This window comes from Oncorhynchus keta, chromosome 30 (genome assembly GCF_023373465.1).
Source record: "Oncorhynchus keta strain PuntledgeMale-10-30-2019 chromosome 30, Oket_V2, whole genome shotgun sequence".
Taxonomy (NCBI): domain Eukaryota; kingdom Metazoa; phylum Chordata; class Actinopteri; order Salmoniformes; family Salmonidae; genus Oncorhynchus; species Oncorhynchus keta.
The window spans coordinates 33,602,734-33,617,225 of NC_068450.1; the positions used below are offsets into that span (position 1 = coordinate 33,602,734).

The following is a 14,492-nucleotide window of genomic DNA, read 5'->3' on the forward strand; positions in this document are numbered from 1 at the left end:
GACAATGCTAGACCTCATGTGGCTGGAGTGTGTCAGCAGTTCCTGCAAGAGGAAGGCATTGATGCTATGGACTGACCCGCCCGTTCCCCAGACCTGAATCCAATTGAGCACATCATGTCTCGCTCCATCCACCAACGCCACGTTGCACCACAGACTGTCCAGGAGTTGGCGGATGCTTTAGTCCAGGTCTGGGAGGAGATCCCTCAGGAGATCATCTGCCACCTCATCAGGAGCATGCCCAGGCGTTGTAGGGAGGTCATACAGGCACGTGGAGGCCACACACACTACGGAGCCTCATTTGAACTTGTTTTAAGGACATTCCATCAAAGTTGGATCAGCCTGTAGTGTGGTTTTCCACTTTCATTTTGAGTGTGACTCCAAATCCAGACCTCCATGGGTTGATACATTTGATTTCCATTGATCATTTTTGTGTGATTTTGTTGTCAGCACATTCAACTATGTAAAGAAAAAACTATTTAATAAGAATATTTCATTAATTCAGATCTAGGATGTGTTATTTTAGTGTTCCCTTTATTTTTTTGAGCAGTGTATATTAAAAGCACTGTTTGTGTGGATGTCTCTAACCTCTCACAGGCAAAGATCTGTGAATGAATCAGTGGTTCACCAATCAGGGCCTTGATGGGATCTGAAACTGTAAAAATATATATATTTGGCGACGTCCTTTCAACTGTAAACCTATGAAAACGTTTGATTCAATTGAAAAATCTAACATGCCCAACTCTAAACAGAAATATATAGATGCACCTCTAGGTGCTGTAACTCTGGTTGAATCTTTTTCTGTCAGATGGACAAATTTCAGCCACAAAGCCTTGGTCAGCAAATGCATTAATTGTGCAACATTCAAACTATTCTTTAGGTGATTTCCATGAGCATTTCTACTATGCTCTATCATATCACACACCAAACACTTCAAGAAAGGAACTTTTTGGAATCGGTCCCTGGGTAAACGTGGACTGGAGAAGCCAACAGGTAAAAATGGGATTGTTTAGAGAGGTTGATGCATTCAAATCAATCTCAGACACAATGTACACACACACACACACACACATAGACACACACTCAGAGGCACACACCTAAAAGTTGAGAGCTTCCGGGAAGTAGCCTCAGAGGAACACACTTGCTAGTGACAGTCGACTAACAGTAGCTATTCAGAAGTGAATGGTGTGTGTAGGCAGCCAGACCTCCTCAGAGTAAATCTCTCTGCACCACCATGATCAACATGTACCAGACCAACCTGCCTCCACCACCGATCCCCCCCCGGCTAGGCTCTGTCAAGTCAGCACCAGGAACGGGCCACAACAAACCTCTCCTCGGGTTCCTCATTGGTATGATAGTGCTCCAAATGCTGCTACTACTGGGGGGATTCACCTACCTGTACCACAAGGAAAACAAGGTAAGAACTCACCTTTCTAGATACGGTTATACATTTATTAGTTTCTTAGTGCCACGTTCAAAACTATCATAGATCATGGATACAAGTCTATTTCTGGTAACACTTTAATTGGATAAGTCCATCTGTGAATGCTCAACAGACTCTCAGTAGCATTTCAACTGTCTACGAACACTAGTCCTTATCCTAACCTTTATTCTAAACCTAACCTTAGCCAGCAGTTGCTCATCAACAGATAGTTTGTTGAAAGTATGACCACCTGTAGAGCATCTCCAGACGAACTATCCGGACTAACCAAATAAAGTGTGACCCGTTTCATTATTTTATAGCTGAAATCTATCCTGAACGCTACTAGAGAGCGAGATATTGTTTGAATTTGACTGCCGTCGGCTATACGTGACATAGTATAGTGTATTTTCAAAGAGCAATGTGGTTTACAGAGTAAGGGCGTCTTTTCAACATCTAAAGTATTTCAGTTTCAACCTAGGCCTACTATTCTTCAAGCACAGGAAACAACCTCTGTTATAAAACAATTAAAATAGGTTCATGAGAACATTTTCCATGATCAGAATAAACATTGAACAGAAACATTTAGCAACAGCACATACAAAACAACTGCTTAGTCCTAACATGCTTCATGCGCTTGTCCTGATGTGAACTTGAAAGACACGTGTGGTCCTCCTTAATCAGTGCTGATATTAAATATAGGGTTAACATTAATTCCTGCTTTGTTTGGGCTCAGTATGACGAGGACTTTGAGCACAAGTACCTGGATGACATGGTCGTCCTGAGGAGACTTGGGGAGTGTGAGAAAGACAGCCAGTCAGTGCTGGACTGTGAGAAGCTTGTGGAGAAATACAAAAACATAATGGAAAAGGTAGGCTATGGTTTCTGAGACTCAAATGAAGATAAGAGGTTTTAGGAGTACATTTGGAGAAGAAGAAATATGCCGTATTAACAGATAATTAAGCAATGCTATGCTCTCTCTCCTATCAAGGTCTCACAAGTTGAAGGAAAAGGTATGTTAAAATATTTCATTACATCAGTGGGATCCAAAAGTATTGGGACAGTGACACATTTGTTGTTGTTTTGGCTCTGTGCTCCAGCACTTTGGATTACAGACGGTCATCTTTAATTTGAGGGTATTTTTGATCCATATCGGGTGAACCGTTTAGAGAGGACAGACCTTTTGTACATAGTCCGCCCATTTTAGGGGACCAAGGCTATTGGGACAAATTCTCTTATGTGAATTAAAGTAGTACAATTATAAGTATTTGGTCCCATATTCAGAGCACACAATGACTACATCAAGCTTGTGACTACACATTTGCAGGATGCATTTGCTGTTTGTTTTGGTTGTGTTTCAGATTACGCTGTGCCCAATCAAAATTCCTGGTAAATAATGTAATGTAATGTATTGTGTTACTTTTATTGAAAATAAGAATAGAATATGTTTCTAAACACTTCTGCATTAATGTGGATGCTACCATGATTACAGATAATCCTGAATTAATCGTGGATAATGATGAGGGAGAAAGTTAGACACATAATTATCATCAACCCCCCCCCCCAAAAGAAAAACAAAACAAAACAATGCTAACCTCCACTGCCATTGTAATGGTGAGAGGTTAGCATGTCTTGGGGGTACCCTAACCCTAACCCCAGCAAATGCATTCAACAAATGTGTCTCAAACTTGATGTACTGAATTCATTCATTTCTCAACCGTTCACCCGATATGTATGAACATACCCTCAAATTAAAGCTGTCCGTCTGCACGTTAACCTCATAGTGAATGTATCTCTTCAAATCCAAAGTGCTGGAGTAAAGAGCCAAAACAACATGTGTCACCGAGCTCTTTGTGTTTCTTTACTTCATCTGCTTTACTTGCCACTCTGTCAGCAGAGGACCTCCTATTCTGAGAGGGTGAAGACTGACTGACTGTCTGTTCTCCATTTCAGCTGTCAAACGCACTGGGGGTGTGCCCTCGTATGGAGCCATGGCACGCATGATAGTCAAGCAACCTGTCATTGGTGCACTCCCTTCATGTAAGAGTTACTTATCACAAACATTCTTGGTTTGTCTTTTTCCTATGAAATTGTAGCCTCAATTCAAGAAAAGAGTGTCAGTATGAGGTACTACATAGAGCTATGACTACATGGAACTCTTAACTAATGTAAGCAGTAAAATCTGATTCAAACAAGAAAAACTACACCTTATGGAACAGCGCCGACAGTGAAGACACACACATCGATTTTGTACTGTAGATATGTTGTAGTAGTGTGTAATAATGTGTTGTGAAGTGTAACGTTTGAACTATAGGTACATTTCCTTAGTGTTTCCTTAGCTGCTGCTGCTTTGGCAGAAGCTAATGGGGATCCATAATAAATGCAAATACTTAAAATATTAATTGTTTGAACAGCGAAGTATCTGGAGTGGAACATAGGCCACTCAGTGCTGAGGAACGTCCAGTACTTCAAGTCCAGCTGGTTGAAGGTTCTGCAGCCTGGAGACTACGACATTTACTCCCAGGTGGCCTTCTCCAAATGGCACCCCAAAACCCCTCTGGCGAGCCGGGTGAAGCTGAGGAAGGGGGAGACAGGAAAGGAGAAGAACCTGATGACAGCCTACTGCAGCCTGGGGGACCAGAACCGGACAGACGTGTGTACGGCCTTCCAGGGAGGCGTGTTCAGTCTGGAGCCTGAAGACCAGATCTCTGTGTGGGTGACGGACCCCAGCCTGGTCAACTATGAGGAGGGGACGACCACTTTTGGATTATTTAAGCTGTAGACAAGACATTACCTACAGTATGGAGAGGATGGACTGTATTACTTTGGATTATTACTGTATTGGAGTGATGGGTGGAATCAAGGCCCTGCGTGCTGTTGGATTTGGTACAGGACTGAGAACAGATCTGCTCATGGACTACACCAATTTGAACATCTTTCTAAAAAGGCCTTGGTGAAAGGAATCTCTGGAACTTATTGCTGTTGATTGGATAACCTGGTCTCCCTGCCCCCACAATGTTAGATATTAATAGTCATTTCTAAGAATATGGCAATGACTGTGTATTTATTGTGACAGATGGTGTCTGTATAGTTAATAAATTATTATATTTTAATAAAAAATGTGCTTGATTATTTAAATGAAAAGTAACCAATCTCTCTATGGTAGGTTTCCAATTGGTTTATCGCATACAGTATCGTCTCGGTGCTTGGAACTGACGCAACCCGTGAAACCTTTATTTCCACAAGCCCCCTCCCCTCCCCCCGCAATTTCGTGGGTTGCTAAGCATAATTATCAAACTAAAATGGTTTGTTGTTTGACTCATCACCACAAACAAATGTCATGTACTTTATGCTTATGGTCCCCAACGCAACTTATGAAACCAAGTTGAAAAAAATATATAAGTGTCTCACACAAACCTTCTGCAGCAATGTTGCATCCCTTTACAACAAACGCTGCAGTAACCTCTAGAATTAGAACCAGAGCAAAAAGATCTGTGCAGCAAAACCAGACAGGTCTAATGAAAATCAGTGCGTTTCATGAGGATGCTGTGACAGCAATATGAGGTCTTCACACAGGGCACAGACTGTAAGCCATTTTGTATACCGTAGTAACATCTACTCCAGGGTTATTCAAATCTTACCCTATGACACCGCTTCCCAAACTCGGTCCTGGGGACCCAAAGGGGTAAACGTTTTCCTTTTGTCTGTAGCATTACACAGACGATTAATTAAAGCTCGATGATGAGTTGATTATTTTAAATCAGATGTGTAGTGCTAACCAAACGTGCTCCCCTTGGGGACCCCAGGACCCTGTTTGGGAAACGCTGCCCCACGAGGTCCGGAGTAGTGCTGTCTTTCTGTTCTACCTGATAATTAATTGCACCATCTTGTCCCAGGTCTAAATCAGTCCTGATTTCGAGGGGAAGAATTAAAGATCAGTGAAACTGGCTTCCAGGTTTCGACTGGGATTTCAGATATATATTCCATTGACTAAATTTGGTTTATAAAAACAGTACGAAAGTATGGCAACAAACTCCACACAGCCCTGCCGTCATATAGACCATTCCACTGCAGGGGTAGAGGGAGTCGTTGAGCAGCATGGAAAGAACAAGTCTACAGAGCAGAGATGCAGCGTACCCTGTCAGGAGATGAAGAGAGGAGAAGTGGCTTTCACAGGATGTCATCTTTACTCAGTCATTCCATCCTGTCATGGGTCTCTCTCAACATACGCTAGTCACTGTAGCGTGTTCTATGTACCTGTGCAATCACCCAGAAGTGGAAAACAGGGTGGAACGCAGTTTACCAATGGACTTTTCCAGCATGAATGAAAAACTGATGAATAACAGCGGATCAAGTTTGATTTTTATTAAAAGAATGGCCATACTGAAAACATGAAAGTGTGCCGCAACTAGAAGAAGAAACAAAATGCCTTTACAATAGAGTTAGAATTTGGCATCAAACCACTTTTTCAAATGATACACGTGGAGTGGTCTGCCGACACAAGTCGTCATGGTCAGTCTAAGTGCTCGCTTAGGCTATCAGACATTGAAAAGTTTAAGACACTTTATAAAGAAAATAAAATGCATTGATAAAAATATTGATGTTAAAAATAATCTCAGCAATAAAACATAAACAAATTATACTGAAGGACATTTGTACAGGTGACAAAACATGTGGAGCTGCCCTGACAGACCGTGGGACCTGAACACAACAGCTTGTAAGAGTATGCTGCTATACATCAGGACTACAGAGAACACAGTGGCAAGGCAATAGGCCCATTTTGGTTAAGTGGGTGAATGAGTCATCATCACTGTACATTAACAGAGATATCTCTTTATACAATCTGGTCTACTGCCCAACTGACTGTCTCAGAGTGACACTCAAGTGAAAACAGTCCTACTGAAGTGGTCACATTGCATTCTCATGAAGTTCCTATGGTCACTCTGCAGTATGAGGTTGACATCAGGTTCTACAGTGCACGCAGTGCACCTCATCCTGGGAGGAAGTGATGTGATTCAACTGAATAATCTTTCCCCGAAGGCCTTGACATAAGCCATCAAAGCCCGGTTCCACATTGAATCGTCACACGACCCTTACCTGTCCCCATCTAAACAGTGCCATCAGTCCCATTGAAATGTGAAACATGACAGAAAACCTGTGCATGTAAATCCCTGCCACTTCCTCTGTACCTCATAACTTAATCCACTGTGATCAGGAGGCCCTTGATCCCACTACTCATACTTTACACTCTCCATCAACACAATCAAAGTGGGGACATATATCTCCATCTGCATTAAGTCACCAGGAAGAAGCATAAGAACGACAGACCAGGGACGAAATTTACAAACCGTCCAAGAAAAGAATCATCTTTGTTCCCTTTTAGACCATAATTAGTTAAGATAAAAATGCTGATCCTAGAACAGCAGTCCAGCTCAGACGCTCTGTGAAAACGGTCGGAGTACACTGATGCAATGAGACTTCCTTGGAATGTAACCCTAACTCACATTGTGGGACACAGTTTACGAAGTACAAATAACATTGTTCCTGTGGTACCAAATTCTTAAAATCAAAATGGGTTGTGTTTTTGTCTTCCCCAATGGACAATGCCAAATAAATAAAGATCACTTAAAAACATTTTTTCCTTAGGTGATCATTCTGTAGAGATGGTTTCTGCGGTGCGGGTTGGTTTAAGGCAGAAACCCAGAGACCGCCCCAAGTGGGTTCCCAGTACCATATAACCTACATACAATACACACATCTCTACCTACATAATGAAATGTTTTCATGGAAAATAAATAAGCAATATATATTCTTTAACTCCCGAATAAAGCAAAGCTATGTATTATTAGTACATGTATTTAATTGTTATATCGTTTCGGTAAGAAAGTATAGGCCACACAGTTGTCATCTTTACATGTCTATTTTATACGCAATACACCATATACGAGTGTTCTATTTGTTATATATCTATATCCCTGAAAGCTTTGGCCTATATATTGATCGTCACATCTAATGTGTGACAATATCTTAAAAATACTGTACATCCGCGCAGATTGTAAGAAACACAGTCAAGGACATTATTCATTAATGTTAATACCAGCTTGGATATGAGCGGTATTGAAATCCACTTACCATGAGCTAGAGGACTGTTTGATAGTCCACGGATAGGTCTCACCCATCTGAAATGAAAAGCTAAAGCTCTGAGGACTATGAAACAGCTTGGAGACGCAGAGTCTCACGTCTAGAACGTCCAATCTCAAAATGCCAAATGATGTTCAATAAAGCTCGATGCAAGCCTCACTCTTTCCCGACAAGGCTGCAAGGGGTGTCCTCAACACCAAAATAAAGAAACAGTGCTGTAACAGACGTAGAGTGGGCCAGATGAGCCCTAGTTATGGCAGAGGGAGTCGCTCTCCTGCAGAAACAAGTACATGCAAGAGAACACCCCATTGACCCGAAAGATGGCTTCTCGTTCCCATTAGATGTTCTATTGAAAATGTAGACCCAATAGTCCACAGTGGCGATGCAGCTGGTGACAATAGAGCAGTAGTTATTTGTCCTTTGTCCAAAATGGCTCCATCAGAGTTGACCAGTGCCAGTAGACGGGAGGCAACCAATCAGAATTTTTGCTTCTGGTTATCCCCCCAAGCATCAGACCAGAGAGTTGCTCTAACCATTGTCCAGATGCATGAATCCAACCCTTCTGTGTTGTAGGGATTGAAGGCAGTCACACACAGTCGCACACACACACACACGGGCTAGGTAGGTAGGTAGTTGGGTAGGTATGGGGAGTTGTTCAGTGTCCTCCATCCTCCCAAGCACAGTCGTTCTTCTGCTTGGCCAGCTTCCTGACCACTCTCTCCAGCTCCTTACGAGACTTCTGCTCCTCCTCCATACATTGCTTCATCCACTTATTCTCCTGACAAGACCCATACAAGTTAAATATTACACAGCACAGATGTGAGAACACACCTACAAGTATGAACCCGCACAAACCACAATTACCCGCTACACCAACACGACTTAGCAAAAATGGCTTGTCAGCCTTTACCTTTCTCAGAGTGAACATTAGATGAACAATTCTTGTTTTACCTTCTTTAATTCATGGACCTCATCCTTTAAAGCATATACTGCATCAACCAGACTCCTGCCAGTGCAGAAACAAAAGGTTATCAGAAAGTGGGACAGCAGCATATCTTAATGTCACATTATGTTCTTTGGCAAAGGCTTTGGAATTTGAGTGCTCCAGGCAGTCGAAGATAAATTCACAAATATTGAAGAGGCAATTTCTTGCTTCTCAATGTTCAAGGCAAAACTACCACTTGCTAATACCTTAACGTTATTATGTAAAGAAATACATTTCTTAATTTTAACTGGATGAATAAATACTACAGATTTGAAAAAGCATCGTATTAGATGTGTTGAAACGACCACCTAAACAAAACTAACTGCAGACCCATGTACATACACAGTAGGGCTGAGCGATATGGCCAGGTGATATACATAATACTCTGAGTAAAAGAGAATGTTCTGGGACTTTCACCCTCCAGACATTATTTCCTAGAGGTCTTAATGATGAAATGCCTATGTATGTTATGTTGTAAAATGTGAACATGAATTATGCCCCCCTTTCAGTTTACTCTGACGTTTTTCTTGCGCTGTACCTGATGATTTATGAAAACTTGCTTGGTAGCTCGATGTCCTCATTGTGTTTAATACGTTTAACGTACACACTATTTCAAATATTTATGAAATGCACTTTGTTATATTTGGTAGCACTTATTGGTTCTCTTGACTCCAACCCCATTCGATGCGTGGAACGGATGTGGGTGGAGCTATGTCTACATAATGGTGCTAAGGCAGTGTGTCCGATACTTAAGCTTATTAAAGAGCGGTGACACTATCAAGAGCGGTGTGCGGGTTTCTTATTTTATTCAACTATTACCATGCACCTGCAACAAAAACAGCTCAGATGTGCAAGTGCCTTTTGGGCAATCTGGCCAAAATATCATATTTTTCACATTTTTGATGGTATTTTATGTTTTTAATAATAAAAAAGTTATAAAATATACTTTGAGTAGTTCAAGATCTTAGGGGGCAACAAATAAGTGATTTCAAATGAGTCTTTCTCCATTCTGACAGTATACCGCCCCGCCCTAACGCACAGTGTTGTAATGGTTTAATAAACATCTATTCTCCTGAGTGATGGCCATCTTACTTTTCCTCTATGCTTGTCTGACCGTTGTTCTTCATCTCCTCCACCATGATCTTCTCTTCCTCAGGCAGCAGGACCTGAGGGACACACACTTTCCTCACCGCTGTAGAAAGACACAATAACACACATGTAAGTCTGAGTCATTACCATGCCTATCTATGGGCCATTAAAAGGTGACACACACACATACACACACACACACACACACACACCTTGGACCTGTTGAAATAAATGATTTGTCTGTATAAATCAAATCAAATGTATTTCTATAGCCCTTCGTACATCAGCTGATATCACAAAGTGCTGTACAGAAACACAGCCTAAAACCCCAAACAGCAAGCAATGCAGGTGTAGAAGCACGGTGGCTAGGAAAAACTCCCTAGAAAGGCCAAAACCTAGGAAGAAACCTAGAGCGGAACCAAGCTATGAGGGGTGGCCAGTCCTTATGAGGGGTGGCCAGTGTGTGTATAACACACACACACTTACATTTATGACAGGTTGAAAATAATCCCTCACACACAGATGCATACAAGTGCGCGTGCCCACAGACAGACACTCTCTTCGGCTCACCGGTGCTGGCCTGATGCTGGCTGGCCCCTGTGCAGTAGGCCTCGATCACTTTCAGAATCTGGGCATCCTCCTCCAGAGCAGCTGTACCTGTCAATCAAAGGCACACAAGGGAAACTGGGAGTCAGGAGCCTTCTGAACCACAAAGACTGACTTTAAATTCCAACGACAGACAGACAGACAGACAGACAGACAGACAGACAGACAGACAGACAGACAGACAGACAGACAGACAGACAGACAGACAGACAGACAGACAGACAGACAGACAGACAGAAAAAAACGGATTTAGCTGCTTCATCCAATAAATGGTAATTAAGTATGTTTAAAAGAGGCTGTTCTGTGTTCGAATGGTAAGGGCTACAACAGAACAGTGTGGGTGTATACCATCATTAAAAATATTAAATGGCAAGTAAAAAGCTGGTTGGCCAGCTCAGCCAACTTGACATCACATTTAATGAGGAAACAGCAAGCATTTTTAAACAGTCTGTTTGAGTTGAATTTCTTTCCTAAGTGTTTTTATTTTATTTACACTTTGGCCACAAATATGAGTATAGGATGAGTCAACAACATTATTTAGGTATGAGTTAACGGACTGTGAACTTTTAAAAGTAAGATTTGACTTAACAGTTACTAGGAGCTGGATGTCTCAACTAGCGATGAGGTACCATAAGTCACGTTAGACATGTGTTTTGAGTTACGTGCAGTGAATTACACTGGAGTGTCGATTCACAGTGAGAGAAATGAGTTCATTGGTTAGGCAGCGACTGGATTTTGCCACGCAGAGTGTGAATCGGTGCTTTCCTTGGTGGCAACACATTTATGGTTTCATTTCCTAGCGTGGAATGATCAAACCTACTTTTCCGTAAGAGGAACTCCTCGTCGGAATGTTTCCTTTCTGCTCTGCGTTTTGGGAAGAAATTCTTAATGGGCCCAGAGCTCTTACTGGAGTCCTGTAGGGGTGACAGAGAACTGTTAGGAGGGTATGGTACACAGAGTCATATAGCCAACACAGTGACAGAGAACTGTTAGGAGGGTATGGTACACAGAGTCATAGCCAACACAGTGACAGAGAACTGTTAGGAGGGTATGGTACACAGAGTCATAGCCAACACAGTGACAGAGAACTGTTAGGAGGGTATGGTACACAGAGTCATAGCCAACACAGTGACAGAGAACTGTTAGGAGGGTATGGTACACAGAGTCATAGCCAACACAGTGACAGAGAACTGTTAGGAGGGTATGGTACACAGAGTCATAGCCAACACAGTGACAGAGAACTGTTAGGAGGGTATGGTACACAGAGTCATAGCCAACACAGTGACAGAGAACTGTTAGGAGGGTATGGTACACAGAGTCATAGCCAACACAGTGACACACCTTTAAGCCAGGGGAAAAACATCACAGTAAATACAAGCCTACAGTAACACACACACACACTGCCTCCATAGACGAAAACATACACGGTGACAAAGTCTTAGAAGTTCCACAAGCATGGGACAGCAGTAACCAAAGAAACCTGGGTCATGTTCATTAGTGCACGCAACAGGAAAATAAAATTACAATTTAAGTAGCCACTCCTCGTTTCAGTCAGGTTTCTTCCATTTGGTGCCTAATGAACACAACCCTGGTATTATTTTTAACAGTTTACTTTTAGAAACAAAAATTGTCCCCTCTGAGTCATTAATTAACACATTTAGTCTTTAGCACAGCCATGTCACACACTTGGTGCTAACTGTGTGGCCTATGTCATCACGTCTGCTATAATGAATCACCTTTACCATTAATGAACCATTGTAAAACCCTCTTATGTAACCCCTCTCATTTTCTAACCTGTAAACTGCCATTCTTTCTTATTTGATCATATACTAGCCAAGGTGCAACAAGAAGCAGCTTCGTTGAAAATAAAGCACACACACACACACACACACACACACACACACACACACACACACATTTATGCACAATTTGTCCATCTCAATAAAGCTCCCTAACAGACCTATTAAAAAGCGGGATGATTGATTCTTTATAAAAAGTGGGGGGGGATGAGTGTTTCTGCATCAAATTCTACTTGTATCCGTTACCTAGAAATAGCTTTGTGTTACCTAGAAAACAGAACATCTGCCAGAGGCTCTTGGTGAGTATGGGGATAAAAGACAGACAAGGCAGCAGAGAACACAGGAAACCAACAGCTTACTGCAGAGGAAGAGGCAAACAGAGCATTGACATGCCACTTCAGCACATGGACGCACACATCCACACAGAGGGAGAGCGATAGATCAAGCCTCACCTTCAAGATAGAAGACATCCTCTACAGCAGCCAGTATGGAGAGAGATGAGAGAGAGAGAGAGAGAGAGAGAGGGAGAGAGAGAGAGAGAGAGAGGGATAGAGAGAGGGAGAGAGAGAGAGAGAGAGGGATAGAGAGATATAGAGATGCATGAGAAGAAAAAAAAAGTGGGAGAAATTAGAAGAGGGTGAACGGTGAAAATGTCAGTACCCCCCTCATCCTGTAGTATGAAGCAAACAGGGTGATGATTCCACAGAGAAAAAGAGAGGGGAAGGGGAGATGCAGCTAATAGCTGCTTTAACCCTGAGGGCATAGAGCATAGTGGATAATGCTGCACTCTGGCTTCAGAATATCGTGACATCTCACCACAAATGACCTATTTTCAACCTACGTCATTGTCTTTTTGTCAACGTTTTCATGGATCTCAGGAATCTGCAAAACGATAACCATTTTTAAGAGGATTATTCTGGCAAAATAAATGGTCAGTGACCGAGCTCGACCTCACCGCACACTGACCACTTCCCGACCCTGTGGAGTAGCAGCTGGTGCAGCCTACCACCAGGTCAACCTGACAGCCAGACAAGCGCCATTCAAAAGACAAGTCTGTACTGGAATTAATGTAGTTACTTATCACCAACACAACCCCCTCACCTTGTCTATACACAGTTTTTATATAGAATCTGGGACCCCCGTTTGCCTACTCATCTGGTAAGAGCTCTGCCCACACAAACAGCTATATATGACAGGGTTTTTCCATGGACCCGTTAAACTCATGTTACCGTAAAATACTTAAAGCAGTGCTCTTTACCCCAGGCTCAGAATAAACTTAGAGTGTGCAGGCTTTTGCCCTAACCCAGCACTATATCCTGACTCAAGTAATCAGCTATTCATCAAGAACCTGAATACCTCCAGACTCTAGAGGGTTAATGCTGGGCTGGAAAAAAACCCTGCTCACACTGCAGCTCTCAGGGTATCAAGACTGAAGAACAAAGAGATAGATGGATATTCTGTAGGTCTGGGTTGGCCTACCTCCTTGTAGCCCAGTGCAGCGGAGGGCTTGAGGGGTGGGGCGGGGCGCAGGCAGCTCAGAGACCAGGGCTTGGTGGTCTTGGGGGGCTCCAGGGGTCCACGGTTGGCCTGGCTGGGGGTGCTGAAGCTGGGCAGGTGAGTGGGGGTGCCCACCATACTGACCGGCTTTCAGTCGGAGAGATGATGGATGTGTGAGCTTCAATGCAAGTTGAATGCAAGTGCCAGCCATGTGTGAAGTACAGTGGATGTTGAAATGGTTCAGCGCAATGCGAGTTCTGGATATATGAAGTGGTGTAGATGTTCTCATACTATGATACTAAGTCTAGAGGGAAATACAGCACAGCCATCTTGTTTAGCGAACATTCTCTACGCAACGCCACTTTCTGCATCTTTTCAGAAAGAAATCATGAACAGTGTGTCCATGTCTTTACCTTGATAATGGTGCCCACGGGGCTGGCTCCTTCGCTGTAGGCATGGAGATGGTCCAGCCACTCCTGCAGATCCTGGGGGTTACTGCAAAACACTGTGATGCGATCCATTGTGCTTCCTGCAACACACACACACACACACACACACTTCAGTGGGTTGCACTTTGCAGGGAAGTTTCAGGCTGGGTTACCTAGAGTTAGGGGTGGGTAAAACTGTTTGCAAGGCGTTTCGTAACGCCCACATATAGGGCACCTGACATTAATCATAACCGTCCACCATGACAGCTGGCGAGTCGCGACTGGATGAAAAACTGGATTATGGTGTCATGGTTTTTAAAAATAAACTGTTAGCCAATCCTGTGTCCTTTCGGAAAGTAAACAAGACAACTAGGAGGAGTGGTTCTCCCTGCAGCCCTGGCATGTTAATGATGGCATTGCATTAACAATATGACGGATAATGTCACGTAACTCATTGATGTAGCATCGTTTCCCTCAGTGAACGTTATGAGTCACTGCATCATTAAAACCGAGACGAATCAAGGTTTTTA

At 42.8% G+C, this 14,492-nt stretch overlaps 2 protein-coding genes across 3 annotated transcripts in view; one reads left to right on the plus strand and one right to left on the minus strand.

The window, feature by feature from the left end:
* The first annotated feature begins 934 nt into the window (after positions 1-934).
* Positions 935-4,537, plus strand: LOC118372136 (CD40 ligand-like). Its single transcript, XM_035757921.1, has 5 exons — positions 935-1,414; positions 2,154-2,288; positions 2,409-2,430; positions 3,371-3,457; positions 3,832-4,537. Exons 1-5 carry the CDS (start codon positions 1,232-1,234, stop codon positions 4,197-4,199), a joined length of 795 nt encoding a protein of 264 aa, XP_035613814.1. The 5' UTR covers positions 935-1,231; the 3' UTR covers positions 4,200-4,537.
* A 1,230-nt stretch (positions 4,538-5,767) lies between these two features.
* LOC118372135 (rho guanine nucleotide exchange factor 6-like) overlaps positions 5,768-14,492 on the minus strand; it is a 28,449-nt gene continuing 19,724 nt past the window's right edge. The window contains exons 15-22 of one of the 2 annotated variants that reach the window (XM_052488319.1): positions 13,948-14,063; positions 13,517-13,681; positions 12,490-12,510; positions 11,059-11,152; positions 10,203-10,289; positions 9,636-9,735; positions 8,510-8,564; positions 5,768-8,336 (exon numbers count right to left, since the gene is read on the minus strand). In XM_052488319.1, the coding sequence (XP_052344279.1) occupies positions 8,214-8,336; positions 8,510-8,564; positions 9,636-9,735; positions 10,203-10,289; positions 11,059-11,152; positions 12,490-12,510; positions 13,517-13,681; positions 13,948-14,063 (761 nt within the window). In that variant the 3' untranslated portion in view covers positions 5,768-8,213. The remainder of the gene's footprint in view (positions 8,337-8,509; positions 8,565-9,635; positions 9,736-10,202; positions 10,290-11,058; positions 11,153-12,489; positions 12,511-13,516; positions 13,682-13,947; positions 14,064-14,492) is intronic. The other variant, XM_052488320.1, reaches the window with a different exon arrangement.

What these genes read in the sequence shown, in the direction of transcription:
- LOC118372136 (XM_035757921.1), top strand. Translation starts at nt 1,232, where the DNA reads ATGATCAACATGTACCAGACCAACCTGCCTCCACCACCGATCCCCCCC. An exon ending in TGTACCACAAGGAAAACAAG is followed by an intron (nt 1,415 to 2,153) that starts GTAAGAACTCAC and finishes GTTTGGGCTCAG; the next exon opens with TATGACGAGGACTTTGAGCA. An exon ending in ACAAAAACATAATGGAAAAG is followed by an intron (nt 2,289 to 2,408) that starts GTAGGCTATGGT and finishes TCTCCTATCAAG; the next exon opens with GTCTCACAAGTTGAAGGAAA.